Source organism: Fragaria vesca, linkage group LG3 (assembly GCF_000184155.1).
Source record: "Fragaria vesca subsp. vesca linkage group LG3, FraVesHawaii_1.0, whole genome shotgun sequence".
In the NCBI taxonomy this organism is placed as follows: domain Eukaryota; kingdom Viridiplantae; phylum Streptophyta; class Magnoliopsida; order Rosales; family Rosaceae; genus Fragaria; species Fragaria vesca.
In genome coordinates this window covers 6,872,107-6,889,411 of record NC_020493.1, presented here as the reverse complement: position 1 = coordinate 6,889,411, position 17,305 = coordinate 6,872,107, and the positions used below count along the sequence as shown (strand labels likewise).

The 17,305-nt window shown below is 37.8% G+C and overlaps 2 protein-coding genes and 1 non-coding gene across 3 annotated transcripts; 1 reads left to right on the top strand and 2 right to left on the bottom strand.

The window, feature by feature from the left end:
- Positions 1-4,234: 4,234 nt before the first annotated feature.
- Positions 4,235-6,962, bottom strand: LOC101291027. The gene is made up of 5 exons (XM_004293803.1): positions 6,608-6,962; positions 5,950-6,045; positions 5,785-5,833; positions 5,192-5,311; positions 4,235-4,398 (listed from the first exon to the last, which is right to left on the bottom strand). Exons 1-4 carry the CDS (start codon positions 6,818-6,820, stop codon positions 5,223-5,225), a joined length of 447 nt encoding a protein of 148 aa, XP_004293851.1. The 5' UTR covers positions 6,821-6,962; the 3' UTR covers positions 4,235-4,398; positions 5,192-5,222.
- Positions 6,963-7,104: 142 nt separating this feature from the next.
- On the top strand, positions 7,105-7,176 carry TRNAP-AGG. The gene has a single exon. It is a non-coding gene; the product is annotated as a tRNA-Pro (tRNA).
- Positions 7,177-8,255: 1,079 nt separating this feature from the next.
- On the bottom strand, positions 8,256-12,494 carry LOC101302439 (probable polyamine transporter At1g31830-like). Its single transcript, XM_004295507.1, has 2 exons — positions 12,485-12,494; positions 8,256-9,704 (listed from the first exon to the last, which is right to left on the bottom strand). The coding sequence occupies exon 2, from the start codon at positions 9,663-9,665 to the stop codon at positions 8,256-8,258; it is 1,410 nt and encodes a 469-aa protein (XP_004295555.1). The 5' UTR covers positions 9,666-9,704; positions 12,485-12,494.
- Between the last annotated feature and the right edge of the window lie 4,811 nt (positions 12,495-17,305).

Here is a 17,305-nt window from a genome sequence, read left to right as displayed (position 1 = left end):
ACCCGGAATCTGAAAATCCGGTGTGTAATATGGCAACACGTGGGGATCTATGTTTGTACGGACAGTAACAAACTCGTCGGCAGCGAGTCAATCAAGTCCGAGTTCATTTTTTTGAAAAGTAAAAAACCACAGGGCAAATAATTAGGCGCGAGGACAGAGAGGCGCGTAGGGGATGAAGGAGCGGGTTTGTAGGTTTAAGACCGGAAGTGTTAATTCCTTGTTGACTGGCTAGCTCCTCGAGATTCGAGCAGGGAATTGCACGTGATATACGGCCGTCCGATATTCAATTATTTTTCTTTGCTTATTTAAAAAACAAAAAAAAACCTGCCTTTGCTTAGTAACGCGAAAAAGATGGGAACAAGACAATGGCGGGACCCGCGTGGAGGCGGGCGCTTGACAGAAGCGCGGCTGCCGCTTTTGTTTGGTCCACTGGCTACAAGAATATATTTTTGTCTTACCAATTTTTTAATTACCATTTTTTTTTCAAAATTTCAGCAAAAATCTTTTGTTTACTTTTTATTTTTAATTATTTGTATACTTTATATATAAGACGGTGCAATCTTAACAAAATTCTTATATGTGGTCTGTAATGTATTAAAATCATTTAATCTATGTTAGTGTTTTGGCCACGAACCTCAGCAGGGGTAGAGAGGTAACTTGTGCTACTAAAAAGTAAATTAGGGTTTGCAGGGCGTGCCACCGCGCGGACGCGGAACGAGAACGGTGCGCGTTCTTGACTTCTAATCAGGCGAAGTAGAGCTCCGGTGTCACCTCGCGGGCGAGGAATTACGATCAAACTATCTAGTCACATGTGAATCGATACTCACTGTTCGAAGCGAGCAGAGCAACAATTGGGAAAGAGAGGCGAGTCCAGACGGGCTCTGAGATCTAAGGCGAGGTGCACTTAGAACTTAGGGTTTCGAGGATGCTCGAAGATTTGCAGTTGTTTTGTATGATTGATTGTGTGTGTAGTGTGCTAAACCAGATTCTCGAACTCTCTTATATAGCGATCCGTAAGCAATTCGCAGAGACCTAATCACAAATCCATTCGGACTCAGCAATTAGAATTCCACCAGGAAACGACTAGCTCGCGAGCCGCGCGATCCATGCAACACGTGTCCAAAACAGACTTCGCCTAGGTCTCGCTCACCGCCCCGCATCATATCACTGTAGCGTCGTGCGCGAACTCTAGCACTAAGCGATCCTATCCCGCGGGTACTACAGTCCATTTCCAACTCTACCTCGCCATGCACTGTAGAAACCTTCAAGAACTAGAACAAAGGATCCCGCGAGGACATCGAATCCCGCGAGGTATCAGAATCTTTGCAAAACTCCAACTCGCGTGTTGCCAGACTTCGCCACCCTTCGTGGGCTTCGCATTAAAAAAGGGCCATAGGTATTGGCCTAAATGTTATCCAAAACCTACCTTGAGTCTTGGACCAAAAATACCCACTGGGCTCAAACAGTTAGATTATATCTAAATACATGCATTATACAAGTCGACAAGCTACTTATATACTTCAATCTCATATAGTCGTATGTATGTATATAATTAAGGTTTTGAACATATATATCATTCTTAATACACACATTTTTCTTTCTAATTATTTAACATGATATTTATATATTTATGTTTTATGAAAGAGTAATCGATTATAATGCCTGTTTATTTATTAAAAAAGATAATATATTATATAATGAAGATATAGATCGGAGTAAAGCAAGTTTTAGGTCGGGGAGTAGGATAGGGGTGCATGGACTTAGAGGAATGTGCAGGGATTTTTCTTCAAGCGTGTTCAACTCTAAGTAAGGTGCATGCATGCCAATGATATTTCGAATTCTCGAAATTATTATTTTTTATTTTACTTACGGTGGAATAAGCAACAAGATAATTAATAATTTAATAGCAATGGAAATTAATATCGGCGCAATGAAGCCGTGAGAAAGGGTGACGTGTCGGTGAGGGACAGACAGTTACGCCGGCGGGTCGGCTGTGTTCTTGTTAAATGCTGTTGGTGCGCGGGACCCAACGTCGGTCTGCGTAACTGCGCCACGTTTCGCGTCCAAAGTGAGTGAAAGACAAACCATAATATTTAACAAAAGAGAAAGATAAATATAAAAATATTAAAAAACCGTCATTATAACTAAATAAATAAATAAAGATGGGTGTGGGCGGCTGCTGGCTTCTTTTGTGTAAGGTGGACTTTGGTGCCTCCTGAGGTGACACCTCCCTCTCTCTCTCTCTCTCTCTCTCTCTCTCATTTCGGCGTAATTTAGCAGCCGCGGATTCTCTAGATGGTTTTTCGTTAGGATAATGGAGGTACGACGTCGTTTTTGGGTGGGGGGGGAGGTTTGTTAAAGCTGGACGGTGACGGTGAAAAGGAGGGCGTCACACGTGGGAAGGAAAGGTGACTACTCACTGCACATGCGAGTTGTCTTGGTGTGCACGAGTTGGAATCAACACGACACGTACCATGATAAATATAACTTTTGCACAAATATAATACCATGATAGCTTTGGTCTGGTGATATGTGATCATATTTTCCATTAGAGCAGTTATGGTTTTGAAACATATCTCTTATCAAAATTTAAACATTTTATATTTTAATTATATTTATAAAACAATACATATATTATAATAATGATGCATTGTGCTTTAGTGGTTGAGAGTGAGAGTTGTTTGGAAAAGATTTAAAATTCGAGTCTCACCTTCGCAACAGATTCTTAACATTTTGTATTATTTGTATATATATGATGTTATAAATATAAAATATGCATGTACCTACATAGATATGGATGTATTTTTGTATAAATACACATACATGGTTGGTACGGTATACAGATAGTATAAAAATCTCAATACCAAGTACCAACTATGTTACCAAGACCGATACGGTATACCGTACCAAGTAAGTTGGTTCTCAAGTCTTTGGTATACCAACTAGGTTGATACGGTTGGTACTCAGTTAGTTGGTTTTGACAGAGCCTAAATTGCCAGCCCTAGTCTTGTAGATTAGAAACTTACCTAAGATGCAGATTTCATTCCCAAATATTGAAAAAATGAAAAATATATATCTTCATACACCTAATTAGTAAGAATCATAAGATAAAACACAAATAACAACAAAATCGATCGATCATCATGCTAACTCAATATCGTGTATAAGTTTTGTACTTAACTCCGCTTACAGTTGAAACCATTAATGGATCATAATAATCTCTACAAGGTTCATGAGAAAAAAATCGGTCAATTGGTTCAATTATTTAATAGCAAGGCAAGTAGAACATAATACGTTTAGATCATTCAAAAGAAATCTGGAAATTATTTCAGTTTAATCAACTAAAACAACAACTAAATGGAAAACAAAATCTTGGAATAACCGGAAAAAGAAATACAAAACGACCTAATGGAATAACTTCCTCGAGTGTTATAACTATAGTCTATAAAACAAACGGAACTCCTCAGAAACCAGCACCACCACGGAGACGCAGAACAAGGTGCAGGTTGGACTCTTTCTGGATATTATAATCGGCCAAAGTACGACCATCCTCCAACTGCTTTCCGGCGAAGATCAACCTTTGCTGATCCGGCGGGATACCCTCCTTATCTTGAATCTTGGGTTTGACATTGTCAATGGTATCAGAGCTCTCTACCTCGAGGGTGATGGTCTTGCAAGTCAAAAGTCTTCACAAAAACCTGCATGCCACCACGAAGCCTGAGCACGAGGTGGAGAGTCGACTCCTTCTGGATATTGTAGTCTGCGAGGGTCCGGCCGTCCTCGAGCTGCTTTCCGGCAAAGATGAGCCTCTGTTGGTCTGGAGGGATGCCCTCCTTGTCCTGGATCTTGGCTTTGACGTTGTCGATGGTGTCGGAGCTCTCTACCTCGAGGGTGATGGTCTTGCCGGTAAAGGACGAGAAGTTCTACTTCTATTTGGAATACAATTACGAACTCTGTAAGTTTAGGGACTCCAAAGTTCTAGTCCTGGTAGGTTTCTAACAATACAGTAAATTGTAAAATCCTAAATGGTTTAGGACATTACAATAAAAGCTATGCAAGCAACATAGGCTCTGTCAGCATCTTGCAAAGTACATATATGCATGTAAGGAGCGAAGGGGCAAAAGTATTAGTTGCAAATTTTTGTTTAGTTGAGAGAATGGAGAATCTAAATTAGAGTGATCGATGATCTAAATATATATGATTTTATGGTTCTCAAGAAGACTTGTACTCCTCATCTATATCCAAGTACTGTTCCAAGATAGTGTTGCAACAATCCCACAGTTTCAACAAGGTTAAGACTGTCAAATTAACAAACTCATATCATACTATCAGGTAACTGTAGATCACACTCTGAATCCAGTCAACTACTATCTCCCACTGTCCACCCGCTATGCATCCCTGAGAACAGAACACAAGGAATTATGCAAAAGTCGATACGAGATGTATGGAAAAGTAAATGATTTGCCAAAATTAAAGCATCAAATCACAGGAATCAAGAGAATATCAGAACTGCAGTTTTTGTTTTTGTCACTCTTCTTAGACAAACTTCCTTAGAGATGAGCGTCTAAATGTCAAAACGACGGTGTCCTCAAATGGGAGAGTTAAAGTTTCATTGACCATGGGTGCAGAATAAATTCACTTTTCAGGAAGATAATGAATTCTCAAGGTCTGAACACATAGATCATAATAATCTGATGAAATATCAGAAAACGACAGGTGCACATATGAAGGTATTAAAAGTATCATACAGGATGCATTTTACTCTGCAAGAATGCAGTAAATACTTAAGGTCTAAAGACAAGTTGTCCCTCATTATATGAACAGAAAGGAGGGAGTAGAATATGCATCCCAACTCCTTATGATCCATCAATTGTCATATACAGCGATTTCATAGAAGAATGAAAAACCTGCTCAAGTGTTCATACTTCATAGCATGTGCCTAATTGTGTTAAATTTCCTTTTGTTTCTTTTTTATGAATGATTCTGAAAATCTATCTATGTCACCTATCTACATCGTAATATAAATCAAAATACTCCACAGATATTAACCTACTTTTGCTCTTTTGTTCATTATTTCTTCATAACCTACTATGGATATGATACTTTTGCTCTTTTGTTCATTATTTCTTAACAACAATGAAAAGAAATGCTTCAACAGATTCTGACTGATGTTACTCAGTAGAATGCTCACCTAAACATTCTGGTGAACTGAGACATAATCGCTACTTGGATGAAATCCCATAACAGATGTTAAGAGCATCAATTGTTTTCTCAAAGGACTGTGACAACTCAGCAACGGATGTTTTGCAAGCTGAAAATTGAAACCCCAGATATAGTAGTTAGAGTGATTTAGACAATAGTTTAAAACTTGCTGGAAAATCATACTGTTACATGCTGACAGTATATCTAAGTTAACTTGTTTGTCCTTTCTTTCCTTGAATGAACAGTATCCATTATCCTAATTACTGTAGTATTAATGGCTATGCACATTTGAACAGAAAGAGGACGTTTATCCTGTGTGTATCAAAAGAAAAGCATTATATAAAATGAAGCAGACATACGTGCATATCTACAGAGTCCAGGGGAATGTAAGTCATTTCCACACACACACAGGACCCTGCTATAACTTGTCAAAACCCTTTACAGATTGTATCTCAAGATTCAACAGAACATAGCATTTACATCAACAATCAACTTTTTCCAGCATAGTATGAGATCCAAGATGAGAGTTATGAAAAATCCCAAATGTATGCAGGTAAGAAAGGTATTAAGCTGAAGACATACCATGAGAAGCCGAGGCCTGTGCATCTGCCATGAACTCTGCATAAGAAGCCTGCAAAAGAAACAGAAGGTTACACATAAGAAATAGCAATACGATACACGACTAAAAGGATTACAGATTTGTATCAAAAAGAAAAAAGGATAACAGATTCAGGTCAAAGGATATACCATCATTGCTTCCCGACTTTCAGTAGTCCTTTGAGTCATCTTCTTGTATTCCTTGTCTGCTTCATCCAACATTTGCTGACATGCTTGAGTCTGGATCTGAAACACAGAAAGCCAACAAATAAATAGCTGACACAATGCCCTACTCTATTTCCCAATGCTCCTCTTCCCTGTACTAACAAGTCCTACGAATTTATCACAATATATTTACCTCTCCAAACATTATATTTCGTACTAATTACATCCAAAAAGAACACCAAATACTATGGAAATGAATAGGCCACGGTATGATAACAGGTGTTATTTTATCAAATCATGGTTGAGCTGAGAATTTGAGTTGTACTCATGCCAAACATGCTATGCTAGCTTTAACTGCAATAATTTCTCATTATTATGAAATAGTTTCAAGCATTTTCTCGGCTATCATAACCCTAACTCACTACTGTAAAGTCCATAATCAGATCTCAAATCCAGTAATAAACTGTCCTATAGCCGCTTATAATTGTAATAATTAGGCAAAAACTCAAATTTCCATTGGATTTTTCAGTAAGCAAAAACCAAACAATCAATCACAAAGCTCAAAGTTGCTGATAAGTACCAATTCCACACAAGTATTCAATTCGATTTCGATAAATAGAGTGATAGAGAGAGAGAGAGAGACCTTGAAGCGCTTGTGGAGTCGAGAATGAGCGGAATCGCAATCCTTGAGGATCTCGGTGTGTGAGCGATCGATGTGTTGCTTCAGATCCTGGAGGCGCGACGAGGCAAGGTTCTTCAGATCGGGAATCGAAGCCAGGCCGTTGGCGTCGGCGAGCGGCTTGGAGGCTGCTGGAGACGGAGATCCGAGGATGGAAGAAGCCCTAGCCGCGGTCATCTTCTTGGTGCGCTTGTTGCTGTTGTTGAGAAGCGTCGATTTGGGAGGAGAGTGGTTCGGAGAAGCTACTCGAGTAGCGCCGCAGCTGAACTCCGGCGAGTGCTTCGTCTTCCACCGCCTGACCCTTTCTTCATTTTTCTCTCTCTTCTAACTCTGAGCGTTTGAAAATTGAAATCTCTGAATTTTTTAGCAGATGCACTTGGCGCCTAAGACAGAGTCTTTTATAGGCAGTTTCTTATGCGTAGTTTTATAAATATTTTTACTTTTGGGAAACAGTCGAACAAGGGCATTTGGTCTAGTGGTATGATTCTCGCTTAGGGTGCGAGAGGTCCCGAGTTCAATTCTCGGAATGCCCCCTTTATTTTCAATTTTATCCTTTTTTTTTTTCCCTTTCATAACCACATTTTTCAACTGTGCAACCTGATCAAGGAACCGACTAGTTTCTGGCTTCTGCACTCCTTGAAAATTTGAAAAAACCTAGTGATCATCGCAGCTCAAGTCTATCTGCATTGACATCTTTTTTTTCCGTAACCAGAATTTTCCATGACTCAAAATGTCGAATACATCTCACCTGATCGAGCTGCCTCATCTATAGTACTAGGAGAACACTACAAATTGATTTCAAATGCGGAGGTAGCCACATGAGAAGATGTGAAATGCGGCCAGACGTTAGCGGTTTTAAAGCTTTCATTTACAACTTCCACATACATGTTGTGAGCTAACTGCTCTTTAGAAAGAACAAATAGGTATGGAGATAATGAAATTGCATATACAGTCGCTCTATATCTGATGGTTCTGATGAAAATCATAGTGAGGCATGTGGGAAGCAAGTTTAACCGATAATTTTTCAATGTACTATTAAATGATCGAATAATACTCCTATAGAGAAATAGTCAAACAAATTACTAATAAAATTATTAATCTCTACAAATATCTCAATTCTACAAAAATATAAGCTGGATGGTTAAAGATTCTTGGAGATTTAGTTTGATCCAAATAACAAGCCATTTTAGATCTTAATCTGACAAAAAATTTGACTTTCAAGCTGATAAGGAGAATATTAATGAAAATTGTAGTGTGCTCTTTTCAAGAATTACCACAACTATTACCTACATTTAAACTTTGTTAAGTATGAAACACATGCTTTTAATGCAATTGTTCCATTCTTAGAAGAAAAAAAAAAAAAGGTATGAAACACATCGCAAACAAAAGTTAGATCCAAATATACCACAGAAACCGAATTTACAATTTATTTGTTTTGTGGTAACTTCACAGTTCTCACTAGGCAATTAATGGTGATGATCTATATATCAATATCTAATGATACATTTAATCTATAATTGCCTTAAAAACAAAGATAATAAACAGTTGTTGCACAACATATTGTTATCTACAAAATATACTGTAACACAACATTATGAGAGCTTACTAATTTTTAAAGAGTTGGCACTCGATTGTTACCACCATGAAGATCTGGGAGATCAGAACTTATGGAGAACTTCATCCACCTCTTTCTCTCAACATCTTTGAGAAAGGGCTGCATAAAAAGGCCAATCACTATAGCTATAAGGCTCACAATCACAACCCTGGGTTGAGAAAGAACCAATACTACACCGATGAGCACTGTTGGTGGGATGCACAAAAGAACGGCTCCAACTGTTCCAACAGGAATCTTGAAAGGCCGAGATGCAGCTGGGTACTTCATTCGTAATCGTATAAATGCAATGAACTCCAAAATCATTCCAATACAGTACAAGAAGTTTTCTGCTGCTATAATCTCTTGAAAACTTAGCCAAGATAGCAAAATGACTCCAGAAGCTGAGAACATAATACCAATGACTGGAGTTCCATAACGAGACCGTTTACCAAAACACTTGGGCAACATCCCTCTTTCTGCCATCCCTAGAAGTTGAAAAGAGTCGCTATTCATTTCAGCCACAAACATCCCCATGTTTGACATGGCTGCAGCCGCTTGAATCCACCATCTCAACCAAACTCCCCCAACAATTTTTGCAATATCGGAGAAGTAGCCATCAGTCCACAACTCACGATTAAGTGGAACAGCGCCAGTACCAATTAAAAGAGGGAAGAGATATCCTACAACCACCAAAATCATAGCATAAAAGAGAGCTTTGGGGAGAGTCTTCTTTGGGGTATCCACCTCTCCAGTAAGTGTACTTATTGAATCCCAATAGTGCAAATTCCAAAAGAGAGTGTTCAAATACAAATTCCAGTCCACATTGTGTAGACTCACCACTAACCATCTTGAAGGCTCCAACTTAGGAATTGCTACAAGTCCCATAACCACAAAAGGAATGAGCGTGAAAATACCTAAGAGTATAGCAACCCATCCGACAATGGTTAAACCCCTATAGTTTAAGTAAGTGAAAATCATTGTCAAAGCTAACACTGCCGCGATTCTTGGAACTCCACCGCCTAAAGCGGGTATTGATGGCTTCAAGTAATCCAGAAACAGAACAGGGTACAAAGCATTATCAATGACTCCACTTAACCATTTCACCCATCCTTGTTGAAACCCCCAATATGGACCCAGGGCTGAAGAAACCCAAACCACATAACCCCCATTCACAGGGAACATGGTACCCATTTCTGCAGTAATCAAGGCCTCAGGAAGACTCCAAATTAGTGGAAACACCAAGAATCCGATCAGCGCTAGACATGGACCGGCAGCCTTGACACTGTCCTCAGCACCAAACGCACCGCCAGATACCTCATAAAAGATGATGAAGACAAGGGGCAGGACGGAGACTTTCTTGAAGTTACTTCCCCTAGGGAAATTTGGTTCAACAACTCCAACATGTTCGGGATCGATGCACTCTCCCATTTCAATGTTACCTTCCCTAGTTGTTGTGGTCCTTGGTTCCTGCATTCATCATCAAGTTTTCAACTTTATAAGCGTGTTTTTCTTTTTGTGTCGATCATAACAAGGCATTTGTATAGCATTTCAAAGCAAACCTATTCTTACAAATAAGCAAAAGTCCATATTTTTACGGTCTACCTTAACTATCATCAGGTTGATCAGCAAATACGGTTTTCAATTTAGAGAAATTCATCAACATCATAATAACAAATCGGGCATTCCCGATTCATGATTCACCAACAGAAATGTATACATAAATAGTGATTTTTCAGAAGAAAAAAAAACACACACTGAAAAATGAACTAAGAAACACAAAAAGTTTCAGCAATAGAGATGGATCTCTGGCAAAGGTAATAAATTTCAATGCGTCAATGAAACTATTAGTTAGCTAGGCCATACAAGTACAATTAATATCAGCTGGAGGGAAATTAGAAGATATGGATATGGACAAACCAGGAAGAGGTCACATCAACTCTAGTTTGATTCCTGTAATGCCTTCCATAACGGATAGATGAAGTTTGAAATTTACGTTCAGTGACTTAAAGGGAGAGGCGATGAGTTAGCAGTGCAAGTGAGCTTCAGCATGCGTTTGAAGCTGAGCTATTGCAAACTGCAAACCGCTAAAGCGTTTGAATCGTTTTAATTCTTGGAATTTCAATTCCACGTTTCTCAAAACAGACTTCTCCCTTATTAAATAAAAAAAGTACCCACTTTTCTAATACCAATGATATAAACTGTAGCTTATAGTCTCTGGAAAAGCCGTAATAATCTAGTTTTTAGAAACCAAAATCGTACAATTGGAAAATTCATTCATACTTCAATCTACCTTTTCCAGTACTTTTATCAAAATCACAAACAGCCTCCTCACAAGCACCATGAACTACTTAAATGGAAACCTCCTCCTCCTAACACTCTCAAGCTAAACTTTGATGGTTCAGTTTTGAATAATTCAAGGGATTCTAGTTTCATTTTTCGAGATAATCAAGGACAGGATAATCAAGGACAACCTGTCCTTGCTACAGCAAAACAAGTTGGTATTCCTGACGTTCTTGTTGCGGAAACATTGACACTTAGAGCAGGTTTAGTAGCTGCTTGGTATCATGGCTTCCATAATTTCCTTGTTGAAGGTGATTCTTAGGTGCTCATTGACAGCATTAACGAAAAGATCGCTTGCCCTTGGCGGATTTCTTCTATAGTTCACGACATCAAGAAACTGACACAATTACTCAACATCAGCTCCTTCAATCACATTAAAAGAGAACAAAACTTCCTGGCAGACTCGTTGGCAAAGATCGGACATATTCAACATACTCAAGCTTGGCACCATTCTCTTCCTCGCTCAGCTGGAAATGCTTTTTACTTTGACTCTCTTGGTGTAGGCTGTATTAGGGATTTTAAGATTCTCTTTGTACCTCTCGAAAAAAAAAATGATATAAAGAACTAGTTGAGGACTTCTTTATTTCACTGATTTTCAAACACATTTCTACATCTTGAATGTCTAATCTTTAGATATATTTATATGAATAGATCATCTCTACAAATATTTATCCAAATTGAAAATCGTAAGGCACTTAAAAATATGATTTACTAATTATAAACTTGAAAGTTTCGTGTTTGACAGATTGAAATCGTCCATGGATTTGATCTAGTTTGAGTCCTAAATAATTACCAATTTGGCTTAAAAGTGGTAATCATTAATTATAATATTTTTTACAAATCAATGTCTATGTGACCTCTCTTATCTAAATGAAACATTATCAAATTTTTCAAGAGGAAATCCCGGCCATTTGAAAAAAAGGATAGAAAGTCAAGTAAAACTAGATAGGGAAAATTTCGTTACAAAGTAAAATAGATGATATGGTGAAATACAGATGTGAAACACAAGTTAAACATTGTGCATATATATAAAAATAAAATTGTTGATTAAGGAGAATAAAAAGACGTAGACTAGATGTAGTTGTTGCAAAATCCAGTAAAAAGACTTTATCATATGAAACAAATTTCCAAAAACTGAAGCTTGCCAAATCAAACTGATGAATTAATCTTAGTGTGAGATTTTTCATGTGAGAATTTTTTTAAGACAGAAAGATGTTGCACTATTAGCCAATGAAAGGATGTCATATGACATGTGCTAAATAGTCATTCAATGTGCCAAATTTGGCTCTTAAGATAACGATAACAATTTACTCTTTAGCATTTTAGCTCATCAATTGAAGACGAGTTTGAGCTATACAGTGGCGGAATTGGAAACTTTTCTTTAGGGGCGACCGAAAAATATTTTTTATATTAAAAGGTTACTTATAAAATTCAAGATTAAAGTAAAACTGTTATTTTCCATTTTCAAACCTTAATAATATTCTACAAAATGTGTTATTAACTTTTGCTAACTTTATGTTTTGATTGCATGATATATTAAGGCGATTAATTAAGGTAATTATTACATGCATTTTCTTGTTTCAAGAAATAATCAGTGTAAAGATTTCAATTTAGAGGGGCCATGATCACAAATTTTCAAAATCATACAAGTCAACCAATAACGCCCCCCCCCCCCCCCGGGCCATAGCCTCTTTTGGCCCTAACTAAGCTCCGTCATTGGAGTTATAATCAATTAATCACACAAATTAGCACTTTCCATCGGGATTAATATTGATGAGGCCGCAGAAAAATCCCACAACAACTACGAGAACGACCTCAATGCTTTAAAAAATAAAAACATAATCCTCAAAGCTAGCATATCTCTAATAATTAACAATGAGCTATTAAGTTATGTATTGGAGCCATACCTGGACCTCATGCTGAGGAGTCTCTGTTAACCGTGATGTCTCAGAAGAAGGAGCTATGGAGTTTCCGTCACTAGCGCCGCCGTGTTGTTTTCTTCCATCTCGGAAACTATCCGATGAACATATCTGGACCTCATGCTGAAGAGTCTTTGTTGACCGTGATGTCTCAGAAGAAGGAGCTATGGAGTTTCCGTCACTAGCGCCGCCGTGATGTTTTCTTCCATCTCGGACACTATCCGATGAACCTTCCATGCTTGAGAGAGAGAGAGAGAGATTAATTTGCAGGCATATGAAAGAAGAGAGAAGGGAAGAAAATAAGGAAAGGGAAGGAAAGAATATGAAGATTTCATTTCATTGCCTTCTTCTTTTTCTAGGCCGGAAAAGCATCGATCGCATATAGTCTTTTAGCTGAAAGTGTTTAGCGCGCGCATGCTTCCTCCATAAGTGGCTGCTGATGAAGATTAATGAAGAACATGCATTTGGAAGTACTTTCTTTTTCTAGGCCATAAGTGGCTGCTGATGAAGATTGAAGAACATGCATTTGGAAGTACTTGATCGATCACCAACTCCACTTGTAGGGGAAGATGCTGAACCGACTCAACTGCAATACACTTCATGGCATAAAGGATAACTACATAGTATATTAAATAGGAGAATGAACGACAACAAAATTAAACGCACGCACGAGCGCGGCTCTTTTGCACTCGCATCAGGAAGGCTTAGTAGCATTTTAATTAACGAGGAGAATTTTTATCTAGGCTTAAGCCCATAAAGCCTACTACAGATCCGCCCCTTTTCTACTACATGTCTCCACATGATATGTATGTATCAACTTTCATTGCCTTCACACTTATCCTCTTTTTAGTGTTTTTCAACAAAATAAGCCCTTACCGTTCAAAAAGTAGTATATTAGTATAATACATACAATATATTCAGTGTAATACATACGATTACACGCTCATAGAGTCATATATATAGTGCACCAACAAAATGAAAAAGAAGATACTTGATTGTCTTCATCCCAAGGTAACACATCCATCACGAGTACCCATACAAAGCTTGTCACTTTAAAATAGCAATGGACGAATTAGCAGTATGGAACTTCAACGCCTTCTATAAGTTCTGTTAGTCTTATGGTGAATCATTTTGACCATGAATCCTTGACGTCACCGGAATTATTCATCTTCATCCGTATATCGAAGCTTGAGGAACCTGATCATATACTTGTGGATGATCAACGTTATTTCCACACTCCAAGCCTCCATTCATGTCCCTAGCTCTGGTACAACTTGCCATGCATGGAACCAAGATCTGATGAAATAGTTCATCACTCATATCAAACGAAAGAAAAGAAATTGGGAAGAAGCTTGAATTCCTTGGATTTTACGCAGAGAAACGTATACAATCGCTCATTTTAATTCCTTCTTCTCATAATCTCATGTCACTCCTAGACAAACAGTCTTTAAATGATTCAACTACTGAACGATGTCACACAGTAGAATACTTACCTATACTTCTGGTGAACTTATGAGATTGAGACATAATAGCTACTTGGATGAAATCGCATAACGGATGTTAATTAAGAGCATCAATTGCTTTCTCAAAGGACTGTGACAACTCAGCAATGGATGTTTTTGCAAGCTGAAAATTGAAACCCCAGATATAGTAGTGAGAGTGATTTAGACAATAGTTTATAACTTGCTAGCAAATCATACTTTTAAACACTGACAGTATTTACAAGTCAATTCGTTTTTTTATTTTATTTTTTCAAAAAAAAAAAAACAAGTCAATTCGTTTGTCCTTTCTTTCCTTGTATCAACAGTATCCTTAATTTATCCTAATCACTACAGTATTACTGGCTATGCACATTTGAACAGAAAGAGAAAGTTTATCCTGTGTGTATCAAAAGAAAAGCATCATATAAAATGAAGCAGACATATATGCATATCTACAGATCGAGTCGAGTGGAATGTAGGTCATACGGGACCCTGCTATAACTCGTCCAAACCCTTTACATGTTATGGATTGTGTCTCAAGATTTCAAGTGACAACACAACTGTTTGGGCCAGAATCATTCTTATGGGCTCGAGGGCGAGCGAGGCCCACAAACCGGTCCCTGCGGTTTAAATCTTATTTATTCTTTTTATTGTCATATATTGGGTCATATGGTCGGGGAATGAAATTGAGTTTGCTTGGGAATCTTGGAGATATGCTAGAGATCGCTGAGATTTGCTCCAGAGTGAAGAGACCTTCAAGTTTGCGTGCTTAAGGTGCAATGATGCAGAGAAGCAAAGCTAGTATGCACTGCTACTTCTTTCAACTTCTACGTTTTCTGATTTCAGTTAATGAGCTATATCATTTGACGTACCAGACTAAAGAAAAAAGATATAAATATTTACATGTCTTACAAACAAGCGGATGAAGATGAGCATCTTCATAAAACAAAATACAATATGAGTTTTATATATGAATTTAACCTAAAGTTAATCATGTATTTCCCTAACAGTGCCTTCCAATGGTCCACATAACAACAATAACTAGAAATCCAGACAAGCAAATGCAACACACGACCAAGCATAGAATGACAGAAAGCTCAAGAGCACAAATCTCTCATACTCGGGGAACCATTGCATATGGTAAAACGAAGACTCTAGGTTTCAGCTCAGAACTGTGATATATGAGAAGACTAACTAACAACAAATTGTGATAAACATTAGTTTGACACCTATATTGGAGAACAGTTTCATTCGATTAGTATATAGCTATGTTGCACGGACACTCCACACCCTTGGAGTGTCGGACACTCTGACACAGTAAAATATGTGTCCGACACCCCACGTGCCGTGTCCAAAAATGTTGACTTTTCGGACACGTCGTGGACACGTTGACCTCCTCCGACACGCCACGTCAGCAAGACTAAAAAAAAAAAAACTGAACTAACTGAGGCACGCTCGGATAGTTCTCTCACTTCTCTCACTTCTCTCATTCTCTTCTCTTCTCTCCTCAGTCTTCTCTGTGCCCTCTTCAGTCTTCACCGATTCGATTCCCAGACGAAGAAGACGCTCACCGTCCGCCACCGATTCTCATCGTTCGCCAGTCGCCAGTCCGCCACCCAGTCGATCTCTTCGTTGATCTGATCTCTTCTCTCTACCGTCCGCCGTTGCCACCATCACCAGTCCACCAGTCCGCCAGTCGCCATTCGCCAGTCCGCCGTTGCTAAGGTTAGTTCGTCTTCCTCCTTAATATGATAGTCTGCTAAATTGAGATGTGTTATTGCTGATTGAATGTGGTATTGCTGACTGAATTCAAAATGAGATGTGTAATGTGTTCAAGACTTGAGTTAAGGAGCTAGTTTGAGTTAAAGAGTTATTAAGTTTGATTTGAATTCAATATTGTTTCTGTTAAGTTTGAATTCAGTATAGGTATTGCGGACTGTTGCCTAATTATGGATTGATTCCTTGTTGCTCAAATTGCTTATTCTATATTCAATGAATCAATTGTATAAATAGGATGAGCTCAAGTGCTGTTTCAACCAAACCTAGTGTTGAGTCGAATGAGCCAGAAAAACTAACCGCGATTCTTTGGAAGTATGTCGCTAAAGAGCCGGTGATTGGTGTTGATGGGACAGTGAAAATAGGGGGAGGAAATGTTCCTTTTGTGTGCAATTTCTACAAAAAGAATTTTTTATGATTATGAAATAGACAAGGTAATGCTCAAGTATGTTATGTTTTAGGTGCTCATTTTAATGGTATTAGTTATGCACTTGACTTATTTCTTATGATTATGAAATACATTGAATTTAGAACTTTATTTGGTAATGTAATAAACTTATTTTATATTTTAGTATTTTTTATTTATTAAAAATGTATAAATATATAATTCTATTTGCCGTGTCCAAGCTGTGTAGGAAACTCAGTTTTTGAGTTTTGCCATGTCACCGTGTCCGTGCAACTTACGGAATCAAATCCATATATTCTTTGCAGCATCCATTGTAGATAAATTATATGCATTATGCCATTATCCTTTGATGATGAGATCTGCTATATCATACGACCAAATCCTATGATCAAAATATGAGATCACGTCCGAAAGCATGAAACGTACACGATCTGCTCAATGGTGAAGTCTACTATGCATATATATATTGTTGCTAGCAAAATACAATATACAATATCCAGCCTCCTTCGGTTTCTCAAATTCTCACCAAACTTGGTCAAATAATCAGCTTGATAACGTAAAAGAAATAAGTACTACTGCGTACTATGACGAAAAAGAAAGATATTTATGAAACTAGGTTGTCCATAATCCATTGTATAAAAGAAACACCGGTTAGATCAATCCATATTTAAAACTTGAATATCAGACCATTCATATATAGTGATATTTAAAATTTGAATATCAGATCATCCATATCTAGTGGTATTTAAAATTTTTATCTCATGAAAGTGTGTTGGCACTGCAACAAAATATAATACGTAGTAACTTACCATCACTCCTAAATGGTTGTATACTTATATTCTATTGAGTTAAGAATTTTGACAAATACAGATAATGAAGTAATTAGAAGTGATATAATTATGTTATGATTTATATTATGTAAAATTTTATAGTTAAACGTCGGATTACTGTCATATTTCTTAGAGTTTTCAAGTCCCGACTTATGTTTTACAAATTTTTACAGTTAAGTTCGGATCATCCTTGTATTTGTTTGAACTTTGAAGTTTTCAAGTACATATTATCGTTTCCTTTGTTATTGGCCTTACGAAAACAGCGACTAATTACAAGCGATATTACAGCGCCACGTGGTTTTGAAACCGGGATTTA

Excerpts from the sequence above, each read along its gene's own strand:
- LOC101291027 (XM_004293803.1), bottom strand. The coding sequence starts at position 6,820 with ATGACCGCGGCTAGGGCTTCTTCCATCCTCGGATCTCCGTCTCCAGCA. Across the intron at positions 6,046-6,607 it reads GACTCCACAAGCGCTTCAAG|ATCCAGACTCAAGCATGTCA; the intron begins GTCTCTCTCTCT and ends TCTGTGTTTCAG. Across the intron at positions 5,834-5,949 it reads AAAGTCGGGAAGCAATGATG|GCTTCTTATGCAGAGTTCAT; the intron begins GTATATCCTTTG and ends TTTCTTTTGCAG.
- LOC101302439 (XM_004295507.1), bottom strand. The coding sequence starts at position 9,665 with ATGGGAGAGTGCATCGATCCCGAACATGTTGGAGTTGTTGAACCAAAT.